The sequence below is a fragment of the Miniopterus schreibersii genome (assembly GCF_964146895.1).
Source record: "Miniopterus schreibersii genome assembly, chromosome: 18".
NCBI lineage: Eukaryota > Metazoa > Chordata > Mammalia > Chiroptera > Miniopteridae > Miniopterus > Miniopterus schreibersii.
The window spans coordinates 40,596,543-40,621,714 of NC_138121.1; the positions used below are offsets into that span (position 1 = coordinate 40,596,543).

Genomic DNA, 25,172 nt, shown 5'->3' on the forward strand with positions numbered 1-25,172 from the left:
AAAAAATAATAATAATAAATAAAATAAAATAAAATAAAATAAAATAAAATAAAATGACTGAGAGTCCTAGCAGGCCTACCTAATACTTAGAAACAAACCCAAACAGGCATCCAAAATGAAGAGACAAAAAAAACAAGCCCTAAATGAAAGGACAAGAGAAGTCTCCAGAGAGAGCTAAATGAAATGGAGGTAAGCAACCTATCAGATATAGAGTTCAGAATACTGATTGTAAGGATGCTCAACAGCATGTAAAAAAGATATGGAAACTATGAAGGAAATGAAGAACGACATAGCAGAAATAAAGAATACATTGGAAGGAATAAACAGCAGATTAGAGGAAGCTGAGGACTGTATCAGTGAATTAGACGACAGGGTAGAAAAAAATCACTCAATCAGAGATCCAAAAAGAAAAAACAATTAAAAAACAGAAGGAGAGTCTAAGGGAGCTCTGGGACAACATGAAATTAACAATATTCGCATCATAGGAGGGCCAGAGGAGGTCAAAAGTAAGCAAGATGAGAGAACCTGTTTGAAGAAATAATGGCAGAAAACTTCCCTAACCTGGTCAAGGAAAAAGTCATACAAGTTCAGGAGGCAGAGAGAATCCCAAGCAAGAAGAACCCAAAGAGCCCCACACCCAGACACATCATAATTAAAATGCCAAGAATTCAAGATGAGAGAATCTTAAAGTCAGCAAGAGGAAAGCAAGCTGTTACCTACAAAGGAGCTCCCGTAAGGCTGTCAGCTGATTTCTCATCAGAAACTCTACAGGCCAGAAGGGAGTGGCATGAAGTATTCAAGGTAATGCAAAACAATGACCTGAAACCAAGACTACTGTATCCAGCAAGATTATCATTCAAGGCAGATGGTGAAATAGAGCTTCCCAGACAAAGAAAGGCTAAAGGAGTTTATCACCACCAAAACAGCATTGCAGGAAATGTTAAAGGGAGTGCTGTAATAGGAATGAGAAATAGAGAAAGAGAGAAGCAAAGGAATAAAGAATTAAAATGGCAATAGATAAGTACCTATCAATAATAACCTTAAATGTAAATGGATTAAATGCCCAAATAAAAAGACAGGGTGGGTGAGTGGATAAGAAGACATGACCAAAATATATGATGTCTACAAGAGACCCACTTCAGAACAAAAGACTCACACAGGATGAGAGTGAAGGGATGGAAAAAAATTTTCCACGAAAAGGAAATGAAAAGAAAGCCTGGGTAGCAAAACTTGGACAAAATAGACTTCAAAATGAAGACTATAATGAGAGACAAGAAAGGTCACTACATAATATGAAAGGGATCAATCCAACAAGAGGATATAACCCTGATAAGTATATATGCACCCAATATAGGAGCACCTAAATATATAAAAAAACTTCTATAGGACTTTAAGGGAGAGATCGACAGCAATACAGTCATACCTGGGGACTTTAACACCCCACCGACTTCACTGGATAGATCTTCCAGACAAAAAATCAACAAGGAAACAGTGATTCTAAATGACACACTAGATCAGGTGGATTTAATTGACATTCACAGAACATTTTACCCCAAAGCTTCAGAATATACATTCTTCTCAAGTCCACATGGGACATTCTCAAAGACAAACCACATGTTAGGACACAAAACAAGTCTCTACAAGCTCAAGAAGACTGAAATCATAACAAGCATCTTCTCGGACCACAATGGCATAAACTTAAAATTCAACCACAATAAAAACACTAAAAAACATTCAAACACAAGGAGGCCAAATAGCATGTTTTTAAACAGTGAATGGGTTACCAAAGAAATCAAGGAAGAAATTTAAAACTTCCTGGAAACAAATGAAAATGAACACACAACAACTCCAAATCTATGGGAAATGATGAAAGGAGTCCTGAGAGGGAACTTCATAGCACTACAAGCCTACCTCAGAAAGCAAGAAAAACTTTTAATAAACCATCTAAACATACATCTTAAAGACTTAGAAAGAGAGCAACAAGAAAAGCCCAGAGTAAGTAGAAGAAAAGAAATAATAAAGATCAGAGCAGAAATAAATGACATAAAGACTAAAAAACAATACAAAAGACCAATGAAACCAAGAGCTGGTTCTTTGAAAAGATAAACAAGATTGATGAACCTTTAGCCAGACTCATCAAGAAACAAAGAGAGAGGACCCAAATAAACAAAATCAAAAACAAAAGAGGTGAAAGAACAACTGATCCAACAGAAATACAACTATATACCACCAAGCTGGACAACCAGGACAAAATGGACCAATTCCTAGGAAAATATATCGTGCCAAAACTCAATCAAGAAGAGTCAGAAGACCTGCATAAGCCAATAACTGCTGACCAAAGGGCTCCCAGCACACAAAAGCTCTGGCATGGATGGCTTCACAGGGGAGTTTGACCAAACATTCAAAGAAGAACTAACACCTACCCTCCTCAAACTATTCCAAAAAATCCAAGAGGAAGGAACACGTCTGAGCTCTTTTTAAGAGGCCAGCATTAGCCTAATTGCAAAACCAGATAAAGACACTACAAAGAAAGAATTACAGGCCAATATCCCTGATGAACATAGATGCTAAAATGCTCAACAAAATATTAGCAAATCAGATCCAGCAACATATTAAAAAGATCATACACCATAACCAAGTGGGATTTTTCCAGGGATACAAGGCTGGTATAATATTCACAAATCAATAAGCGTGATACATCATATAAACAAAATGAAAGACAAAAATCACATGATCGTATCAATAGATGCAGAAAAACCATTCCACAAAATCCAACACCCATTTCTGATAAAAACTCTCAGCAAAGTGGGAATAGAGGGATCATACCTCAACATAATAAAGGCTGTATATGTCAAACCTACAGCCAATATCATACTCAATGGGCAAAAACTAAAACCATTTCCAATAAGAACAGGAAGAAGACAGGGATGTCCACTTTTACCACCCTTATTCAATATAGTTCTGGGAGTCCTTGCCACAGGCATCAGACAGGAAGAAAACATAAAAGGCATCCAAATTGGAAAGAAGGAAACAAAATTGTCGTTATTTGCAGATGACATGATATTGTACACAGAAAACCTTAAAGACTCCACCAAAAAACTACTAGATTTAATAAATGAATTCAGCAAGGTAGCAGGATACAAAATTAACACCCAGAAATCGATGGCATTTTTATACACCAATAATGAACTTGCAGAAAGAGAAACCAAAAAAAGAATCCCATTTACCATTGCAACTAAAAAAATAAGATACCTAGGAATAAACTTAACCAGAGATGTACAAGATCTATACTTGGAAAACTACAGGACACTGAAAAAAGAGATAGAGGAAGATATAAACAAATGGAAAAAAATACCATGTTTGTGGATTGAAAGAATTAACATCGTTAAAATGTCCACACTACCGAAAGCAATCTATAAATTCAATGCAATCCCTATTAAAATACCAACAGCATATTTCACAGAGCTAAAACAAACACTTTGAAAATTTATATGGAGCTAAAAAAGACCCCAAATAGCCATGTCAATCTTGAAAAAGAACAAAGTTGGAGGGATCCCAATACCAGATATCAAGTTATACTACAAAGTCACTGTAATCAAAACAGCCTGGTACTGGCACAAGAACAGACACATAGATCGGTGGAACAAAACAAAGCACCCAGAAATTGACCCATGCCATTATGGTCAATTAATACTTGAGAAAGGAGGCAAGACCATACAATGGAGTAAAGACAGTCTCTTCAATAAGTGGTGCTGGGAAAATTGGCTAGGTACATGCAAAAAATATGAAACTAGACCACCAACTTACACTATACACAAAAATAAACTCAAAATGGATAAAAGACCTAAATGTAAGATGTGAAACCATAAAAATCCTAGAAGAAAACGTAGGCAGCAAAATCTCAGACATCTCTTGTAGCAATATGTTTGACGATACCTCTCCTAGGGCAAGAGAAACTAAGGAGAAAATAAACAAATGGGACTATATCAAAATAAAAAGCTTCTGCACAGCAAAAGAAACTATCAACAAAACAAAAAGGGAGCCCACTGTATGGCAGAACATACTTGCCAACGACACACCAGATAAAGGGTTAATATCCAAAAAATATAAGGAAATCATACAACTTAACAAAAAGAAGACAAACAATCCTGTTAAAAAATGGGCAAAGGATCTAAATAGACACTTCTCCTAAGAGGACATACCGATGGCCAAGAGACATATGAAAAAATGCTTAATGTCGCTAATCATCAGAGAGATGCAAATGAAAACCACAATGACAGCCCGGCCGGGCGTGGCTCAGCGGTTGAGCGTCCACTTAGGATCCAGGCGATCGGGGTTAGATTTCCCGGTCAGGGCACATGCTCGGATTGCGGGCTCGATCAATGACTCTCTCATCATTGATGTTTCTATCTCTGTCTCTCGCTCTCCCTCTCTCTCTCTGAAATCAATAAAGATATATTTAAAAAAAAGAAAAAAGAAAAAAAAAGAAAACCACAATGACATGTCACTTCACACCTGTCAGAATGGCTGCCATCAACAAACAACAAGTGCTGGCGAGGGTGTGGAGAAAGGGGAACACTGCTGGGGGTGGGAATGCAGATGGGTGCAGCCACTATGGAAAGCAGTATGGATTTTCCTCAAAAAATTAAAAATTGACCTACCATTTGACCTAGTGATCCCACTTCTAGGAATATATTCTAAGAATCCTGAAACACCAATCAGAAAGAACTTATGCACCCTTATGTTCATAGCAGCGCAGTTTACAATAGCTAAGATCTGGAAACAGCCCAAGTGCCCATCAGTAGATGAGTGGATAAAAAATCTGTGGGACATTCACACCATGGAATACTATGCAGCTGTAAAGAAGAAGGATCTCTTATCCTTTGAGACAGCATAGAGGGAACTGGAAAGTATTATGCTAAGTGAAATAAACCAGTTAGAGAAAGACAAGTACCATATAATCTCACTCATATGTGGAATCTAATGAACAAAGTAAACTGATGAACAAAATGGATCCAGAGACATAAAAGCATGGAACAGATTGAGGGATCTTAGAGGGAATATGGGGATGGGGATGGGGGAGTGGGAGGGGAGAGATCAATCAAAGAACTTACATGTTTATAAACATAACCTATGGACACAGACATTGGTCTGGGGAAGGCCTAGGGGTGGGGTGGATGCGGGGAGAGGTGATCAATGGGGGTAAAATGGGACATCTGTAGTATTTTCAACAATAAAGGTAAAAAAAAAAAGGAACGGAAATTTCTACTTGTCAACAGCATTCTTACTTGATTTATACTCTGTGTAAAGATATATCATATCTTGGTTATTAATTTTCCCGGGAGACTGTTCTTATCTTTAAAAACAAGCAGATTAAAAAATTTCAGGTGGAATTTTCTAAATATATGATATGCAGTTTCTGAAGTACTTTAGCATGTGAAATATTTCTTGAAATTGCCTTATTGATAGAATAGGTGTTTTGGAACAATCCTATTGAGGACAAATAAAAAGTTGGGTAAAGTATAGAAAACAGCTACTTGAAGGCACCTGGTAAGTAACAAGACCAGGCCCGGATCTGGGGTCAGACATAGGCTGAGGGTGGGTGACATCTCTGCTCTAGGCCGAGACACTCGGGGTGTCATGCCAGGTGTTAGAGTGTATTTGCAGTAAGAGGTGCAGTCTTTGACATCTTGACCATCTTACACCCAGATGTGGATTAAGTGATGCCAGATTGTTATGTGTCTTGAGATGCCTAACGGAAGCAAATGTGACTTTCAGAAGAAAGACACCATCAAATTATTTCTACAAATGATTTTGCAAATACAATGCCCATAGATAATCTAAACAATGAGACATTCAAGGAGATACATGAGCGAGAGAGAACCAGCAGAAACAAAGAGAACAGAACAGGCTCACAAAGATTCCACATATTTGAACGATCAGACACAGACTTTAAGATGACTATGCCTATTGTATTCTTAGAGACAAAAGACTGAGCACTGACAGAAAACTAAAAACGATTTTTAAAATATAATAAATTACTATGGGTATGAAAGACACTAACAACCTTTTAAGTTCAGATATTTTTATTAAAAATAAAATTTTTTATCATACTTTAAGAATTTTTACCATACTTAATTCTTTCTGATTTTTGAATAATTAAACATCTTTCAGTAAAACAGTTACTATTTACTAAGTGCTTATCATTTGCCTGGTCCTGCTTTCATATATCTTTATCTCATTTAATCTGTACAACGTCTTTGAGAGACAGGTTATTATTTTGTCAATGTAGGAACTGAGTATCAGAGAGGTTAAGAAACTTGCTTGAAGGTCAGATGTTAAATAACTGAGCAGATATTCAAAACCCCATGCCTGTCTGATCCGAAGCTGAAGGACACGCCTAGAACAGAGATTCAAATTTCCCTTATGCAAATCAAGGAGCCTCTTGAAATATATACTGGAAGATGCCAAAAGAACAAGGGGAAGCATCAAATTGAAAAATCTAGGATGAAACTTGCATACAGTGGATACTCTAAAAATGTGTTAATTTTCTGCTAAGTCTAGGAGTTCACCATAAAGTTTTACAGTGATGTACTAAGACATATTTTTACTACTCAGGTAGCTTTTGCTAAAACTACATCTCAATAAAGACTCTCTATAACTTGAAGATTTATCCCATTACTAGTTCATAACTTTACTTCTTACGTGTCTGTATGGATATGTAAGACGTAAGTGAGAGCACAGGACAGTCAGTGACAGAGGGCGGGCGGGAGCCAGGGGTTCCGACTGCAAAGCCAGATTCTGATCGTTACGTCACACCGAAAGTTGGATGTTACGTGTAATAATAAGTATGTCCCGGTGTGTGTTCAGGTATGTATAAACATGCGTGCACACGTGGCTGCGACACTTCCGACGTGATGCTCTGCGGCACAGCACTACCTGTCCTCCTTCCACTACCTACAGCATCAGCGGCTGCAAGCAGCAAAAAGCCACTTGAAGAAGCCTAAGAAGCCATAAATAACAGGCGTAAGGATTCCTCAGTGGGAAGGGCTTTACCTGGACACACACCAAGTGCACAGGCTGTGGCCAATCCTCTGCTTCATTCAGAAATAGAATCCATCGGGAACAGTTTGCTTCACAAACCTTGCGCACTGAGAAGGGACCCCTAGTAAGACTGTGAGACATCAGGACACCAGCCGCTGAGGGCAGGCTCTTACTCTTCCAGAACTCGGTTCCGCTGCAGGAGAGGTGTGCAGCTCATTTTATACATTAATAGAATATAATTTTCCCCATTTACTGCACTGTAAAGTTTCAGCTCTAAAATGGCAAGAAATTGGGCAAAAGTGAAAATGCAAAGATTCTATTTTAAACAAAACTATTGTGCTTGACACTGTAGGTACACTCCACATCCATGGAGAGCAAAACAAAAGGAAGCAAAACAGCAAACTCAGTACTTTCTGAGTCTATAAGTGGTGTAGCCAATTCCTTCTCCTCCCACAAATAAACAAACTATTAAACTGTTTTTTGACATCCACTATCGGTACTATGCTAGGTACAGAGGATATTTAAATGTTAAAAAAGATATCTGGCACAAACTAGAGAGGAAACCAAGATATGGAGGAAGTATGAACAGCAAAACGCATCTCCTAATGCTCTCTGTGCCACAAGCGCTGATAAGAGAGCATCTCTTCCATGTTTTCTTTTTAGTCCTTACAATAAGCCATCAAGTTAAACACTCTCTAGTTCTTAGGTATATGAAAAACTGAGGCTTTGAGCCACAAACCAAACACTTGTGTCCCCCTTCCCAAATTCACATGTAGAAACCTAATGTCTAACGTGATGGTATTCCCAGGTGATTAGGTCCTAAGGGCAGAGCCCTCATGAAGGGCTTCCCCAGACAGCCCATATGGGGCAATGTCCACCAGAGCCACAGAGAGCCACCAGCACAAAATTCCGGCCCAAGCTGGAGCAAGCCAAGTCCAGAGTGCCAGCACTAGCAGAGCCACCACAGAGAACCCCCGCAGGGCCAGGCCGGGCCCAGGCACAGCACCACCATGGGGACAGGGACACCTGACTCCTGGAACCTAAGTCATTGCCCAGAAAAGCTATGGGAACAGGGCTGCCACCCTAAAGAGTCTGGAAGGCAGGGCGCACCTCCTACCAATCCCCCACCCCCAATCCCAGAGAGCTGAGCAAAAAGATTGGCTCAAGTTTAAGGTTTTGGATTTAGGAAGAGCAATAGGGAGCAATAGGGAGCAATCTGCCTCAGAATGACCCACAGCTTGAGAGTCACCCGTATCTGATTTAGATATTTAAATGATACTTATAATTATAAAGTTAAGCATATTATATCAAGTGCTCAAGTCAAAGCTAACAAAGGAAAGGATTGCACCTTTGTAAAAATGTCACCCACATAAATTTAAAGATTGAAATATCTAACATTCACCTCTAGAATTATCATGACCATCTGCTATCACTGTATTTACTGACAGAGCAAGAGAGGGATTTAATTTTAAATTGAGCTGTATGTGTACGATATTCAACTTCACCAACACTCCAGCGTATCTGAGTAATTTTAGTGTTTTATAATAAAAGCACTAAAATTGATTGAATAATGCCATCTGATCTAAAGCACTGAAATGGGGGGGAAATAAAAAAATGTATTACCTGCAGTAATCGCCTTGCTTAGTGACCTTGGCCAGGGAGAAAACGCAGTCAACAGTTGCTAGGTGATGTACTGCTTTGCACAGGGAGTGATAATGTTCATTGAAATTCCTACAGAAGCAACAAAAAGGTGAGCAGAAGTGATTTCTCAGACTCACAAAGCTGAAGGACAAGTCCTTTATTAGCTGAGATCAGCTAAAACAAAATAACCAGTCATAACTAGCAGTTAAGAGAGTTGGAAATTACATAGAACTACTTTTCCGTTTAATATAATAATTTAATCACTGAGGCTTCTTTTTCTTCCATTTGGATAGAATTTTATGTATTTAAAAGTGTCTATGCAAAAACGTTTACTGTTAATACCTATTGCACATTTCGTCTCACTATGACATTTCAACTTAGATATAATGAACACAAATGCAGCGAATGTTTTCATTTAGTTTCAGTAACACTGAATTGGAAGCTTCTCCATGGCAGAGTTCACGTCTATCTTACTTACCTATCAGTACAGCCCTAACATCTAGCCCAAAACCTTGTCATAATCTTGAAGGCAAGTACAAAGAAAAGGACTTTTTTCAGTGATCTGCAGTTATCTTATTAATAGTGCATACAGAAATTTACTTTCAGATTTGTTTCCAAAGAATGATGGCCACTGCCTCAAATCTTTGGCTAATATTTAAATAACCGATGGTCTAGAAGCTTAAAAGCACCCTTTATTGAAAGACATAGTCAGAAAAAATACAGGAATGTACACAGGTGCGTGCACTCTCTCTCTCTGTGGCTTAAACTACCCTGTTATCTCAAGAGCACAGGCATCCCTTACAGTGTCCTTTTAAAGAAGAACCCGGCCCCAAAAGAGGTAACATTCACCACAGTACTTCTCTTAAAGCAGATTTCACTACTGTACTGTGAGTTTCAGAAACTTTGAGGTTTAGTCTGTCTGCTCTGTAAGAACAGAGGTTTCCAGAGCGCCTCCTAGCTCGAAGAGGCGACCAGGTTAAGCTGCCACATGACCAGTTGTTGTTTTACTGTCACTATACTGATTTTTTAAAAAATGTATCTTTATTGTTGAAAGTATTACAAATATCTCCCTTTTTCCTCCAGTGATCCCCTCCCCCTTGCAGTCCTCCCTCCAGGCCTTCACCACACTATTGTCTGTGTCCATGGGTTACGCATAAGTGCATATAAATTCTTTGGTTTATCTCTTCCCACTCCCACCCCGCCTTCCCTCTGAGATCCCTCAGTCTGTTCCCTGCTTCGATGTCTCTGGGTCTATTTTGTTCATCGGTTTATTTTGTTCATTAGATTCCACATATGAGTGAGATCATGTGATACTTGTCTTTCTCTGACTGGCTTATTTCACTTAGAATAATACTCTCCAGGTCCCTCCATGCTGCCTCATAGACTAAGAGATCCTTCGTTTTTACAGCTGCATAGTATTCCATGGTGTGAATGTCCGAGAAGATGCTTGATACGATTTCAGTCTTCTTGAACTTGTAGAGACTTATTTTGTGTCCTAACATGTGGTCTATGTTTGAGAATGTCCCATGTGCACTTGAGGAGAATGTATATTCTGAAACTTTGGGGGAAATGTTCTATAAATGTCAGTTAAATCCATCTGATCTAGTGTGTCATTTACAGTCCCTGTTTCCTTGTTGATTTTTTGTCTGGAAGATCTGCCCAGTGAAGTCAGTGGGGTGTTCAAGTCCCCTAAGATGACTGTATTGCTGTCGATCTCTCCAGAAGTTGTGTTTTTTTCAGCCTGTGTGAGTCTTTTCTTCTAAGTTGGGTTTCTTGTAGACAGCATGTATTTGGGTCTTGTTTTCTTATCCATTCAGCTACCCCATGTCTTCTGATTGGGACATTTAATCCACTTATATTTAAGGTTATTATTGATAGGTACTTATCTATTGCTATTTTATTTCTTTATGCCTATGCTTCTCTTTCTCTCTTTTTCTACTTCTTATTACAGCGGTCCCTTTAACATTTCCTGCAATGCTGGTTTGGTGGTGATAAACTCCTTTAGCCTTGTTTTGTCTGGGAAGCTCTTTATTTCACCACCTATTTTGAATGATAGCCTTGCTGGATAGAGGAGTCTTGGTTTTAGTTCCTTGCTTTGCATTACCTGGAATACTTCATGCCACTCCCTTCTGGCCTGTAGAGTTTCTGATGAGAAATCAGCTGACAGCCTTATGGGAGCTCTTTTGTAGGTAACAGCTTGCTTTTCTCTTGCTGCCTTTAAGATTCTCTTTTTATCTTGAATTTTTGGGATTTTAATTGTGATGTGTCTGGGTGTGGGGCTCTTTGGGTTCTTCTTGCTTGAGACTCTCTGTGCCTCCTGAACTTGTGTGACTTTTTCCTTGACCAGGTTAGGGAAGTTTTCTGCCATTATTTCTTCAAACAGGTTCTCTATCCCTTGCTTACTTTTGACCTCCTCTGGCACTCCTATAATGTGAATATTGTTACGTTTCATGTTGTCCCACACTTCCCTTAAACTGTCCTCCTGTTTTTTAATTGTTTTTTCTTATTGGATCTCTGATTGAGTGATTTCTTTCTACCCTGTCTTCTAATTCACTGATACGATCCTCAGCTTCCTCTAATCTGCTGTTTATTCCTCCCAATGTATTTTTTATTTCTACTATGTCATTCTTAATTTCCTTCATAGTTTTTGTATCTTTTCTCACGCTGTTGAGTATCCTTACAATCAGTATTCTGAACTCTATATCTGATAGATTGTTTATCTCCATTTCATTTAGCTCTACTTCTGGAGAATTCTCTTGTTCTTTCATTTGGGACTTGTTTTTTTGTCTCCCCATTTTTGGCTGCCTGTTTGGATTTCTTTCTATGTATTAGGTAGATCTGCTAGGACTCCCAGTCTTTTGGATGGTCTCTGGTGCAGGCCAATGTTAGACACTGTTTATGATTGGCCTGTTTGAAGCTTCCCACACTCCACAGTTTGTGGTTCCCTCTGCTCTGGCTGGGTGTGTTTGAACAGGACTTCACTATATTGATTTTTTAAAATCTGTAATTTCTGCCCAGCCGGGCGTGGCTCAGTGGTTGAGTGTCGACCTAGGATCTGGGCGATCGGGGTTTGATTCCTGGTTAGGGCACATGCCCGGGTTGCAGGCTCGATCAATGACTCTCTCACCATTGATGTTTCTATCTCTCTATCCCTCTCCCTTCCTCTCTCTGAAATCAATAAAGATATATTTAAAAAAAAGAAAAAAAGAATATCATGAAAAAAAAAAATCTGTAATTTCTGATTTTTCTTATAACATCAGACTAAAGTATTCTATGTAAATGAGTTTTTCAGATACTAAAAACATTTTAAGTGTCCAGCTTTATTTTTGTGTTAACTATTTATGAATTAAAAAATGTACTTATGGTATATTTTATACTTCTCTGAGTACAGAGAACACAGTGAATATAATATACCTATTTCTCACTGAATTAAAATTCATCAAAACAAACAACATGAATCCCACTAACAGTGTTAAGAGTCAGTGCAAAAGTCCCACACAAAGGAGACTGGCCCCTGGTACCAGACAGGTGGTGCTCAGTTGCCACCTTAAAATGCCTCTTGATTTTGAAGATGCCACACGCTGCATGGACCTAACATTCCTGGAGTGGTTGCCCAGAGATTATACTTTGACCTTCCTGTTCTGGCATCAGTTTTAGATCTGACCACTCATTTACCCCTTGGACTGTGCCCTGTTCTAATTACTGACCCAGTTAGTCTTCCTATCCTGGCGTGTGTGCTCTCTCTCTCTTTTTGCCAGAGAGCAGCCATGCATGGTATTTCTGCTCTTGCCTATCTGGATACGAGTGTCAGAGGACCTCTGGCATGAAAAACAGTCCATTTTTTGTTCCTCTCACTCCGTTTTCCTAATGTCTTGTCACTAAAGCCCTAATTTGCTTTAAGATAGCAGCCTTAGGGTGAGGGGAACTGTACCTGATGATATTTCTAAATTTCTAGAAATGAAATGAGGGACACAGTTCTTAGTAGAGACCATTTCAGTTAAAAAAATTATAAGAAAAAGTCATGGAGGGATAAGGTAATTATTTTGATATGGACAACAATGTTCTTTCTCATGCCAATTATATGAAGCTCTGAATGCGATGAGCAAAGGCCCTAAATCTCGAGCATCGTCACCGTACCTCTACCGAGCCCTGCTTGGCTTCTTGCCCTTATCCACTTTCCATATCACAGTCATTCTCACACTGAGAACGAGCAGTTGAAAACTGGGCGATTCGGGTAACAATCGGAGAGACTGGGTTCATGTCAGACAACATGCAACTCCATCGATAAGCCACCAGCCAACGAGAGGGCAGCCAAAGCCTGAACCTCAGTCTCAGCTCAGAAGGTGCTGCGGAGGCCGGCTGAGACACTCGGGTTCTAAGGCTGCCGGTACAGTTTACCATCAGGCGTTGCTCAATGATATCTGAAGTTAATAAAAATGGAAGGGATTTTATATTTTAGTTGAGCTACTGTGTAAAAGATATTATAATTCAATTTTAAAAGAATTTGCAATTGAGGAGATTCTTCAATATCCACAGCCCATTTTCTAGAAGACAGAAGATGAGACATTTTTGAGAGAGGGTTCCATTGATAGAATTTCTTACAGCCTAGATTTCTTGCAGTATTTTGATCAAAAGTAATATGACTAATGTACAACAGTTTGTATCTCAGTAACAGACAAACACACTTGTAATAGCTGGTATTCAATCCTCTGATGTCAGGTTGTTGAGGTCTGGCACCTCAATTAATAGTGCACATAACAACCAATGCAGGAGCGCTAGCTGCAAATGTCTCAGTCAAATTTCAGCCAGTATCCTTTTTTAGATAAAAAGTAATATATTTTTCTTATTTTGAAAGTAATACTTGTATGTCATATAAACTTCTGAAATCATGTATTTGCAAAGTAAATTAAAATTTCCAGAAAACTTTCCATTGAGAAATAATCAGATATTTGAGACTACATACATGTGCGCGTGTATGAATAGATTTATCCAAAGAATATAAAAAAATGGACAATAATCATATTAACATAAGCATATATATTTGATTTTTAAAACATACAGCTTTATATGCTGTGCACAAATGTGAATTTACACATACAGAACTGTATCACACTCGGATACTGTTGTGCATCCTTCACTCAACAATGTATCACAAGCATCACAGCCTCCTGGTGTGTCTAGTTAGTGTCGGCTCACTCTCCGCAGCTCTCAGCTGCAGTAGACGGTGGTGCAAGGAGGCAGAACTCCCCTGGGTTAATCTGGCAGAAGGGCCCAGGCCAAGGGCTGACACAGTGAGAGAGGCATCGGTACCGGAGGGATGACAGAAAAGAGGAGAGGGCAAGTCAAAGAGATATTTCAAAAGGAAAGAAGACAAACAGGAATCTGGTAACAGCTAAGGGACGAGGGAGGAAGAATGAGAAAGCTCATGTAGGAGCTGGGAGACGCCTTCTTCAGCCCAGAGTAATGACGGGAGAGCAGAGCCCAGGTTTCTGCAATCACGCCACTATGACTGAATGAATTCCAAGAACCTCACCGAATCCCAGAGCCCGAGAATGTGGCCTGTGAAGCTGGGAAGAAGTCATTTTAGTCCAGTTTTCACATCCTCAGTGATGCTGCTAAGGGAAAAGCCAGGAGAACTAAAGGACTCAAGGGCCCTGAAAACCGTTAAAATGGGAAACTGAAAGTGAATTGGAGATATCAAGACGGCAGCGTAGGTAACAGCTGCACCCACCACCTCCTGCAACCATATCAAAATTACAGCTAAAATACAGAACCACCATCACTCGGAGCCTCCTGAAATCTGGCTGAACAGAAGCCCTGCAGCCAGGGAACTGAAGCAGCACCGAGACCGGGAGGAGGGGCGGAGACGAGGGCGGATCGGGGCTGAATTGTGGAGACGTGGTTGCAGGCCCACACCCGGTGCCTCGGTTTAAACCCAGGAGGGAATATCAGGGGTGGAGGTTTCCCGGAGGAGTGAGGGGTCCCAGCCCCACAGCAGGCCCCCAGCCCAGGGCTCCAGGGCCGGGGAGAGACGTCCCCACAATTCCGGGCTGTAAAACCAGCGGGGACTGTCCCTGAGGGTCACAGAGGCTGCGGGAGCCCCAGCAGCTCCTCTTAAAGGGCCCGTGCTCGGCCTCACTCAGACGCGCTCCCTCTGAGCCCAGCGCTGGGCAGCAGCCCGAAAAGACCTGGGACACTTGGGGAGGAACTAACCTGCCTGAAATCCGGGAGAGAGGCGGAAGGGCAGCTTCCTCCCAGGCAGAAGAGCTGGCGGAGACCACTGCTCCTTTGGCGAGTCCTCCCTGCAAACAGCCGGCAGGCAGGCGCCATATTTGAATCACCAGCACCTGACTCTCACCTTAGGCCCCGACCTGTGATTGTCGGAGGCCCCGCCCCTCCCCACCTGCAGGCTCATCCAAGCCATTTCCAGGGGCTTTTTTGTGCAAGTGGCCTCTCCATCCTCATGCTTAGGACTTTCCTAAAATCTCTCAAACAAGCAGCAGCGGGCCCCATACAGCTTGATAAGCGGCCCCAGGCCTGGCACTAGCGGCAGTTTGCATTGGCTTATAGCTTGGCCTCTCCTGGACACCACCAAGCCAAGCACAAGTAGCAGCCAACTATGGATTGCTGAGTAGCTCATGCTGGGTGGCGCTGGGCAAGGGACAGGCAGAGGCTGACTTTGCACCTCCTGGGAGGACCAAGAGACAGTACATCTCTGCCCACAAGTCTGGTGGTCAGACTTGACTAGGCTGGATTACAATCCTACCACATCCATGAGTGACACACTCAAGGGGCACACTTGGTGAACACCAAAGCCCCACTGAAGTAAATCCTGATCCATAGGGGAGTCTTCAGCACAGCAGCTCTTTGGCTGTAGCTGCAGCTGGTCCTCACAGCCGACTGGCCGGGGGGTCAATTCCTCCCAGGGACACCAACAGCAACCAAGGCTCAACTACAACAGGACAGCGCACACAGCCCACACAGGGGAGCACCTAGAAGGCCCAGCTTAGGTAACTGGGGAGGCTGAGCCACTGGACCCTACAGGACACCTACTACACAAAGCCACTCTACAAATTCCAGGAGACATAGCAGCTCTACCTAATACATAGAAACAAACACCTGGAAGCAGCCAAAATGTGGAGGCAAAGAAACATGTCACAAAGGAAAGAACAGAAGAAATCTCTAGAAGAGGAACTAAATGAAATAGATCCAAGCAAGCTAATGGATGCAGAGTTCAGAATTTTGTTTATAAGGATGTTTAAGCAGACTGTTAGGGAAATAACTGAGAAAATCGATAACATAATGAAGTACCAATTTGAAATGAAGGCTATACGAACTGAAATGAAGAATAATTTACTGGGAATCAACAGTAGAGTAGAGGACGCTGAGAATCAAATCAGCAATTTGGAACATGAGGAAACAAAAAATACCCAACAAGAAGAGCAAAAAGAAAAAAGAATCCAGAAATACGAAGATAGTATAAGGAGCCTCTGGGACAACTTCAAGAGGCCCAACATTCGTATTATTGGGATCCAGAAGGGGAAGAAAGAGAGCAAGAAATTGAAAACCTATTTGAAAAAATAATGACAGAAAACTTCCCCTACCTGGGGAAAGAAATCGACTTACAAGTCCAGGAAGCACAGAGGGTCCCAAAGAAGAGGAACCCAAAGGAGCCCACAGCAAGACACATCGTAATTAAAATGCCAAAGGTTAAAGACAAAGACAGAATCTTAAAAGCAGCAAGAGAAAAGCAGTTAGTTACCTACAAGGGAGCACCCATACGACTGTCAGCTGATTTCTCAACAGAAACCTGCAGGCCAGAAGGGAGTGGCAAGAAATATTCAAAGTGATAAAAAACATGGAACTACAACCAAGATTGCTCTACCCAGCAAAGCTATCAACTAGAATTGAAGGTCAGATAAAGAGCTTCACACAGATAAGATAAAGCTAAAGGAGTTCATCACCACCAGACCAGCACTACAGGAAAAGTTGAAGGGTCTTCTTTAAGAAGAAGCTAACGAACAAAAGAATCTGACAAACTAAATAGACCCAGAGACACTGACTGACGCAGGCAACAGACGATCATATTTCAGAGGAAAGAGGGAAGGGGGTGGAGGGTGGGAAGAGATTAACCAAAGAAGTTATATGTATAACCCATGGACACAGTCAATAATGGGGTGAAGGCCTGAGGAGGGGGTGGGAGCAAAATGAAGGGGGTCAATTGGGGGGGAAAAATGGGACACATGTAATACTCTCAACAATAAAGATAAATTAAAAAAGAAAGAAAAAGGAAAAAAGAAAGTGAATTGAGAAAGGAACAGAATAAACCACATTTCCATCCCTGGATTTAAGACTCTGAGTCAAGATACCCTCAAAAGACTCAGGATAAGTAAATTAGAATCTCTTTCTGACCCTATAATTGAAGACTCCTCCAGACAAAAAGAGATACAAACCTTTTAAAAACTGTCATATTTTATCTTTTTTGTTCTCCTCCCCCCCACTTGTAGGGTTGTTTACTTTAAATATATAAAGCTCCCTGAAGGAACTTACTAAATATTTGCTGTTCAAATTTTTAAAAGAGAGATTTTTGTTTAGAAAGATGCCTATGGATTCATCTTGGGCAGGCTCGACAGCCTGAGAGCAAAGGGTATAGATGCCACCACCACACACCCTGTCTTGAACCTGGGATCTGATCCTTAACCCATGAGCAACTTATTTCTGCATCTCATTTTATTCGTTTATAAATTGGGGGTGATGATAATACTTGGTTTGCAGGGCTCCTGTGAGGAGTAATGAGCTGGTACATATTAAAGTGCTTATATGAGTGGTTGTCCGGAGCCAGCGCCTACGGACTTAATGCAAGCCAGCTGTGCACATCTCTTCCCAAGTCCTTCCAACAGGAGCTGAAAATCAGTCATGGTGCAAGTATTCACCACAGGGATCAGCAGAGAGTGGCCATAGCCATTCTCCAGCACACTGCTGACTTAAACTTGCCAATATGAACACAACTATTAACAAATCCAGAATGAGAAATCTCTAAGACAACGGCAAGTACTCTTCCAAAAAATCTGATACTATGAAAAACGAAATCTATTCTAGATTCAAACAGACTAGAGACAGAATAGCCAAATGCAGTGTGTAAAAATTGATTAGATCTTTCATTTAAAAATTTGAGGGAGGTAATTCAATATATTCTTAAATTAATATTATTTTTTCTTAGGTGTGATAATGGTGTTAAGATTATATAGCAGAACCTCCTTATTTTTAGAAAATGTAAGTTTAAGTATTTAGGGGTGAAGTGTTATGTCTAAAACTTACTTTCAAGTATTTCAGGAGACAAAGTGCATGAGAGACAGAAAACAAACACAGCAAAATGCTAACACTTGATACATCTAGGTGAAGGGTACAGAGGCATTCATTCCCATAAATTTAAATTTTTAAAAAATAAAAATTAGGGAGTAAACAAAACAACTCACCCACACTTGTCCAACTCTGAAAATGTTAAGCCTTTATATAAGAAAAGTAAAACAAGTCCAAGGTGGAATTTCAAAAGAATGACTCTAGTAAACATCCTTAGCAACAAAGTGTTAGTACAGTAACAATAAAGTATATTTAGTCTCTCAACAAAGACCAAAATGAGCTTACATTTCAGTGGATTAAATATAAAATCAAACACACATACCCAATTGTTCTACGGCAGGTCACAAGCAGTAATCCTGGCTTTTCTTTTTTTATGGAAAGATTTTTTCTGGTCTATTTCTAATAGCAAAAAGTCAGATTATGTTTTTATTGTAAACTCACTCTAGAAAATCCAGCCATTCAGCACTGCAGTCCAGGACCAGCTGCTCCCGGAGCTGACTCAGATGTCTGTAACTTTCTACAATGAAAGGAGAGTGGAAGCGGCTCACAGCTTTTGTGCTAGAAGAGGGGGAACATAAACAGGAAATCAAGGTTACTAAGAAGCCAGTAATGCCATCTCTTCACAAAACTAAAGAAGATATTTATTATTCTCTGATGAACCTTGAAAGTAAATAGCTGTAAAAAGAGAACATTCTTTAATTATGGCCCTGAACTTTTATTTATTTATTTTATTTTAAATATATCTTTATTGATTTCAGAGAGAGGAAAAGAGAGGGAGAGAGAGATGGAAACATCAATGATGAGAGAGTCATTGATCGGCTGCTTAGCCCGCAACCCGGGTACGTGCCCTGACCAGGAATCGAACCCCGATCGCCTGGATCCTAGGTCGATGCTCGACCACTGAGCCACGCCTGCCCAGGCTGAACGTTTTTTTTAAAAAAGATGTTTTTATTGATTTCAGAGAGAGGAAGGGAGAGGGAGAGAGAGGTAGAATCATCAATGATGAGAGAATCACTGATTAGCTGCCTCCTGAACACTCCCTACTGGGGATCAAGCCCACAATCTGGGCATGTGCCCAGACTGGGAATCGAATGGCGACCTCCTGGTTCATAGGTTGATGCTCAATGGCTTAGCCACGCTGACAGGGGTGGCCCTGAACTTTTTTGATTCCAAAGATTTTGTTGTAAATAAAATACTTGGAGTTCACAGGACTTTGTTCAGGCAGCTTTTAAAATGCATTTCAAATTATATCCATATATGGCAAAATGAAAATTTAGAATTTTCATTTCATATGCAGAAAGCCTTTTCTTTAAATTATACTAAATGAAAATGCTTGCTTTAAGGAAAAAAAGATCAGAAGCAAACATGGCAAAATAAGTGCTGACAAAGCTGGGAGGTGGATATGTTGGTGAAGCCCATACTATATATTCTATACTTTTCTGTATCATTAAAGCATTTCAGTGAAAAACGGAAAAATACAAAGCATCACAAAGAATAGTGACACATTAAATCAGGAGGCAAAGAGGAGCGTTGTCGATCTCACTGTAGATTCCCGGGACCGGGCATGGAAAGGAACGCCCTGTGCCCTTCCTCTGGGCTTGTGCACAATCTCTGATTCTTCATCAAGAAGCTGCAGTGCACACCGGGGAGGCCGTGGGTCCCCAGTTGGAGAGCCTGGCCAAGGCCCCAACTCTGCCACTTACTTGCTAGCTATATGACTTTGTAAATATAACTGACCTCTAAACATCACTTTCCTTGTCTATAAAATGTGCAGAACAGTATCATCACCTCCAGGCACTGTTGAGGATCGAACAGAGAGTGGCTAAGAGTCCCTCTGTCATTAATACTCAGGGTTCGGACTCGATCTGTGGTGCTACCGCGGTCGATGTTATTACTATGAGGAGACCTTCGAGAAGAAAAGGTCAGGGTTGAGTGATAAGCAGGCGGGGACAGAGTGCACTCCGATCTCTGTCTGCTCCCCACTCTATCTTTAATGTGGCAAGCGGCTGGACTAGGGGTGACCCTGTCACACTGAAATCTGACCAATGATGTTCTAACGTATCCCTGTCAGGCTCCAAACAACAGATAAAAGTTACAATGAACCTTCCCCAGACCACCTCACTCATTCAACTGACATCACTGAACGTTCAGAAGACGCTGGCACTGATTTGGGCCTGCCTGTTGCTTTTAAATTATGTCACCTAGATTATTATGCAAACATATTTATCATAGCTTTCTCTTCTACCAAACTCACTCAGTGAGACATTTGTTATTGTTCTACATAGACTAACATGATTTTTCGTAATTCCTCTTCATAAAGCATATTTCCGTTCATTAGCTGTAGTACAGGAAAAAAGTAAATAAAGGAAAAATGCCTGCAAAAAGAAAACAGTATCCCCTAAAATCAACAATACTCAAATCTCAATTACAGTTTCTGGTAGCACAGAAAACAAAGAGGCTGGTATTTAGAACTAACAAAACCCGTGATGGTGTCTTCAGCATCCTGTGATAGTGGCAATGGATAACTGTTGTCGGTTTTTATTAAAATAATTAATTACCATTCACACATCATGTCAATATTTTCTCCCATTCTTAACATTTATTCCTTCATGCCATCACCAGCTATAGTCAATCTTCTATTATCTAAGGCAAATGTAATGTTTTCATCCCAAATTCATGCAAGCATATTAATAGCAGTAGCAATAAATATTCCACAAAGGATGCTACTCCGAGGGGGACACACTTCTCTAATGCCACTTCTTTAAGCGAGTCCCCTCTTGGGGATTCATGCTGACCAAGGCAGAAAGGCAGCGTCCCGGGCGGTCCCTTTAGTTTTGTTTTTGATTTATTTTCATCAATTCACGATATAACTCACAGAAAAGATGTAATGAACTATTATAATATGTGCCATGGAAGGCACCGAGAACAATGAAATGCAGAGCTCCCTGAAGTAGAAAATGAAATTTCAGCTTCGTAAAAGTTCAAGCAACCAAATTTATCTTTCCTCTGACGGTTCCTCAACTTTCTTTCCTCATGTGTTTAAAGTGTACTCTGAGGTATAAAAATAAAACAGTAATTTACAAAACAAGAAAACAAATGTTCACAAATAAAATACCCTTTGGAAAAAATGTTTTAAAATTAATGATAAAAAGAATAAAAAATCAATTTTTCTTTGGTTGAAGTTCCATTAAAAGAAACAGGCAAGGAAAATGCTCGACATCGCTAATCATCAGAGATGCAAATTAAAGCCACAATGAGGTGTCACCTCTCACCTGTCAGAATGGCTCCATCAACAGATCAACAAACGCCATGTACTGGCGAGGGTGTGGGGGAAGGGGAACCTGGTGCCCTGCTGGGGGGAATGCAGACTGGGGCAGCCTCTGTGGAAAACAGTGTGGAGGCTCCTCAAAAAATTAAAAATGGAGCTGCCGTTTGACCCAGTGATTCCACTCCTAGGAATGTATCCTAAGGATCCTGAAACATTCATCAGAAAGAATATATGCTCCCCGATGTTCATAGCAGCACAGTTTACAATAGCTAAGATCTGGAAACAGCCCAAGTGCCCATCAGCAGATGAGTGGATAAAAAAGCTGAGGGACATTCACACCATGGAATACTACGCAGCTGTAAAGAAGAAGGACCTCGTACCCTTTGGGACAGTATGGAGGGACCTGGGGAATATTATGCTGAGTGAAATAAGCCAGGCAGAGAAAGACAAACATCACATGATCTCGCTTATACGTGGAATCTAAAGAACTTAATAAACTGATGAGCAGAATAGATTCAATGACGTGGAAGCATGGATGAGACTGATAAATGTCAGAGGAATGGAGGAGGGCGGGTGGGTGGAGGCAGAGAGAGTGACCAAAGAATTTATGTGCAAATATGCACAACCCAAGGACACGGACAATGGTGGAGAGAGGGACTGGGGAGGGGGAAGGAACGGGGTGGAACGGGTCATTGGGGAGAAAAAGGGACATCTGTAATATTTTAAACAATAATAAAATGAAAAAACAACAACAGGCAAGAATTGCTTTTATGAAAAGGGTATGGTTATTATCAGTCAGTAGCACAGAGATATACAGATATCATTATAGTTCATTTAATTTAAAAATATACATTTTTAAACCTACCTTCCAACTTTAATCCAATCAGATGGTATACAAGATACAGCAGAGTTCTTTATTTCAATCATAAACTAAAATAAATATAAATCAAAATTAGATATTTAAATGATTATCCATATTTTAAAGTTTCCTCAAAATTATGCTAAATATTAATTATAAATAGTAAATATTATTCTGAATAGTCAAAACAAATCCAGTACTGTTTTTGGGAGAGTTTATATATGTCCTTACAATCCAATATTATTAATTGGGGTTCCAATACTTGGGATAAAGTACAATCTGTATTGAGCAAAGGAGATCACTGGACACTTTAATGTTGTAGCACTGCATTGTGCATGCCACAAATGGTGGTTTTTTCCATCAATGGCCTATTTCATTTATTAGTACCCACTTATCTCGAGAAATCTGTTACTCAGTAGTAAGACTGAATTTCTAAGTCCATAAAATTTTTAGATGCTCAATTATTAGATGTTATACACACTTTAGATATGGCCTCTCCCCGATTCTGAACAGAAGGGGACTTTACTATAATAGTTTCTATTCAAGGAGCCTAACTCCTCCAAAAGTCCTACGAAGAAAGCGCTGACTGTCACGGAAGGTGCTTCCCCTGCGTGCTTCGTGCCTCGCCTGTAGGAGCCTCAGCTCTGAAGGCACAACGCGCTCTGCAGACAGCGCCTCTGAAGCCAGCCAGGAGCAAGCGAGGCCGAGCTCCTCTCCCGCCTTCCGTTTCCAGGGCTCGTAAGGTAGCAGCTGGCCCTCCTGCGCACACTGCAGGGCTGTTACAATGAAAGCCAGTATTTTACTCAAATAAAGAAACTTATTTTGTACTGGATGGAACCCAGTGGCACTGTGGCCACCACTAATCTTAAGATGGCTATAGGAATTTTTTTTTTTAACACTAATCAGATTTATAACATTTCAGGTATTTATAATATGCTTATTATTAATAGTATCAGCCTGGCTCTTGAGTTTACCTTTCTATTAATAGAAACACTAGCTTTTACATTAATTATAATAGGAACTAATAGTTAATTTTAAGAATTTTCATTCTTAGCAAAAATTCTGTAACTAATGACGTCCTCTTGCATAGAGATAAATGAACACTTGAGTCTGCCACACCCAGTTCAACAGAGTGAAGAGTCCAAAGTTCACTTTGGCTACAAAAATTGAGGAAAATACACAAAATAAATATCATGGGTGGGAGAGATAAAATCACTTTAAAACTAAGCTAAAAAATTTTGCTTAAATATTATTTTTAAATGTATGAGAAAACGTATTGGTCTTTTGATAAAATAATTCTGGGAAGAGCTATCTATGCCAAAGGCAAACTGAAAAATTTGGGAACATACTGGATCACTAACAATCGGGAAGGACACATCTAGATCAGAACGGTTGTGACTAGGGGATGGTGGAAATTTTGCAAATAAGCCCAAACCACTTCAATGAGGCCGTGGGCAGCCAGCGAGGCTGGTTACTTAAGCGCATAATTTGACATACTTTGCCAGGACAGCGCTGGATTCAAATGTGTATCTTATACACCTGACAAACTGCTACTGGTCACAGCCCCCTGGAGTGGCTTATAAACAGTCTGGAGCATACTGTTCGATCTGTAAGTATCAAGGGTCTACGCTAAGGAGCACAGCCCCTCAAGAAGGCCGTGTGCAGAACCTGCAGGGGGCCGAGGGAGCCAGGAGAGCCCATGCGGTTCTGCGTGGCAAGCCCGGGGCCACTTCCTCAGGGGTGCTGATCCTGGGTTTCCTCCTTTTTCCTTCGGTAGTCCCAGGTTTTCAGCCTGGGTTTCTCCTCAGCATTGTGATCAACCAGCAGTTTCCCTCTTCTACATCGTTAGTGGGGGAGGAAAGCCGCCACTGCCTTTTATGAGCTTCTAAGAATGGGCAGAGAGGCCTTTTGTTTAAAGATGGCTCAAGAAAAGAAAATCAACTAAAATTGGAAAATAACATCTATTTCAGAAATCTTGGGAAGTTCTCACAGCAACTCTCCCTGCTCTATAGTCCCTGGCTGTGTTTCTTAGGTGTGATGTGAGAAGCCTGCCTTGATTTTTGCAGCAATCCCTCGTGTGCTTCTTCCGGATCCAGGTCTGTCTCGGTTACGTGCCAGATACTGTGGCTCACTGCAGCCTGTGGTATCCCTGGCCGGCATCACCGCTGAGTCTGCTAACGTTCTTAACACCCCAGAAGCTGCTTTGTTTCCCCAGCAGCACACTCAAGCCAGTCCTCTCCCCTTTTCTTTCTTACTCTCTTAAGAATGTGCAACTGTTTTTTTTTAAATGTAGAAGATTTAACAGAGAATGCTTTCCACATCTTAAACACCCTAAGCTGGTATTTGGATATGCTGCATCCTGAGAATGCAATTCTTCTAAAGATTTTCTGCCAAATGTCTTTCCCTTTCCTTAAGAATAATACTACTTATCAATACTTCCCCAAATCTAAATATCACCCGTTATCCTTCCATGTTTAATTCAAGGTTAAGAGAGAATTCTCTATACACATAACATGTGACAGAGACCATTGCAGGAGCAGTGAACCAGGTACAGCTATGCAGGCTTTGCTTTCATTATTTCCTTATAAGCTAATACTCTCAGTCAGCGACGAGGCTCAGGATCCTCACGAGTGTATAAAAGCTGGGAACAGGGAAAACCAATGCTGCCTAAAGGAACCCTGGCGTGGCAGTCTGTCTACTTATTGATTTTAAGTGATAACAACAAGATCCATGTACCGTGTGGGACTGCTATAAACAGGTTTATAAAAACTGTAACAGTTACTGTATAAAAGAAAGCTTCAGAGGGAGGGTATGAAATAGAAGCACGTGGACCTAAGATAAGGGTTTCCTCCCTTCTTCCCTCACGTCTTGGAGGGAATCACATTTGATGAAGTCTGTTCTCAGTCCTTCAAGTATCTCAAAATAATTTGCTAATACCTTTAGTACAAACTTTTAAACAGAATTTGATTATAACAATGCCAAATACTTAGAATTCATTTG

The 25,172-nt window shown here is 40.5% G+C and overlaps 1 protein-coding gene across 1 annotated transcript in view; it reads right to left on the reverse strand.

Moving 5' to 3' along the window:
- Positions 1 to 25,172, reverse strand: part of LOC308548173 (DNA mismatch repair protein Msh3-like) — a 70,542-nt gene that overhangs the window by 41,075 nt on the left and 4,295 nt on the right. Inside the window, exons 3-5 of the mRNA XM_081119287.1 lie at positions 22,179 to 22,243; positions 18,487 to 18,603; positions 8,668 to 8,775 (exon numbers count right to left, since the gene is read on the reverse strand). Of these exons, the coding sequence (XP_080975413.1) occupies positions 8,668 to 8,775; positions 18,487 to 18,603; positions 22,179 to 22,243 (290 nt within the window). The remainder of the gene's footprint in view (positions 1 to 8,667; positions 8,776 to 18,486; positions 18,604 to 22,178; positions 22,244 to 25,172) is intronic.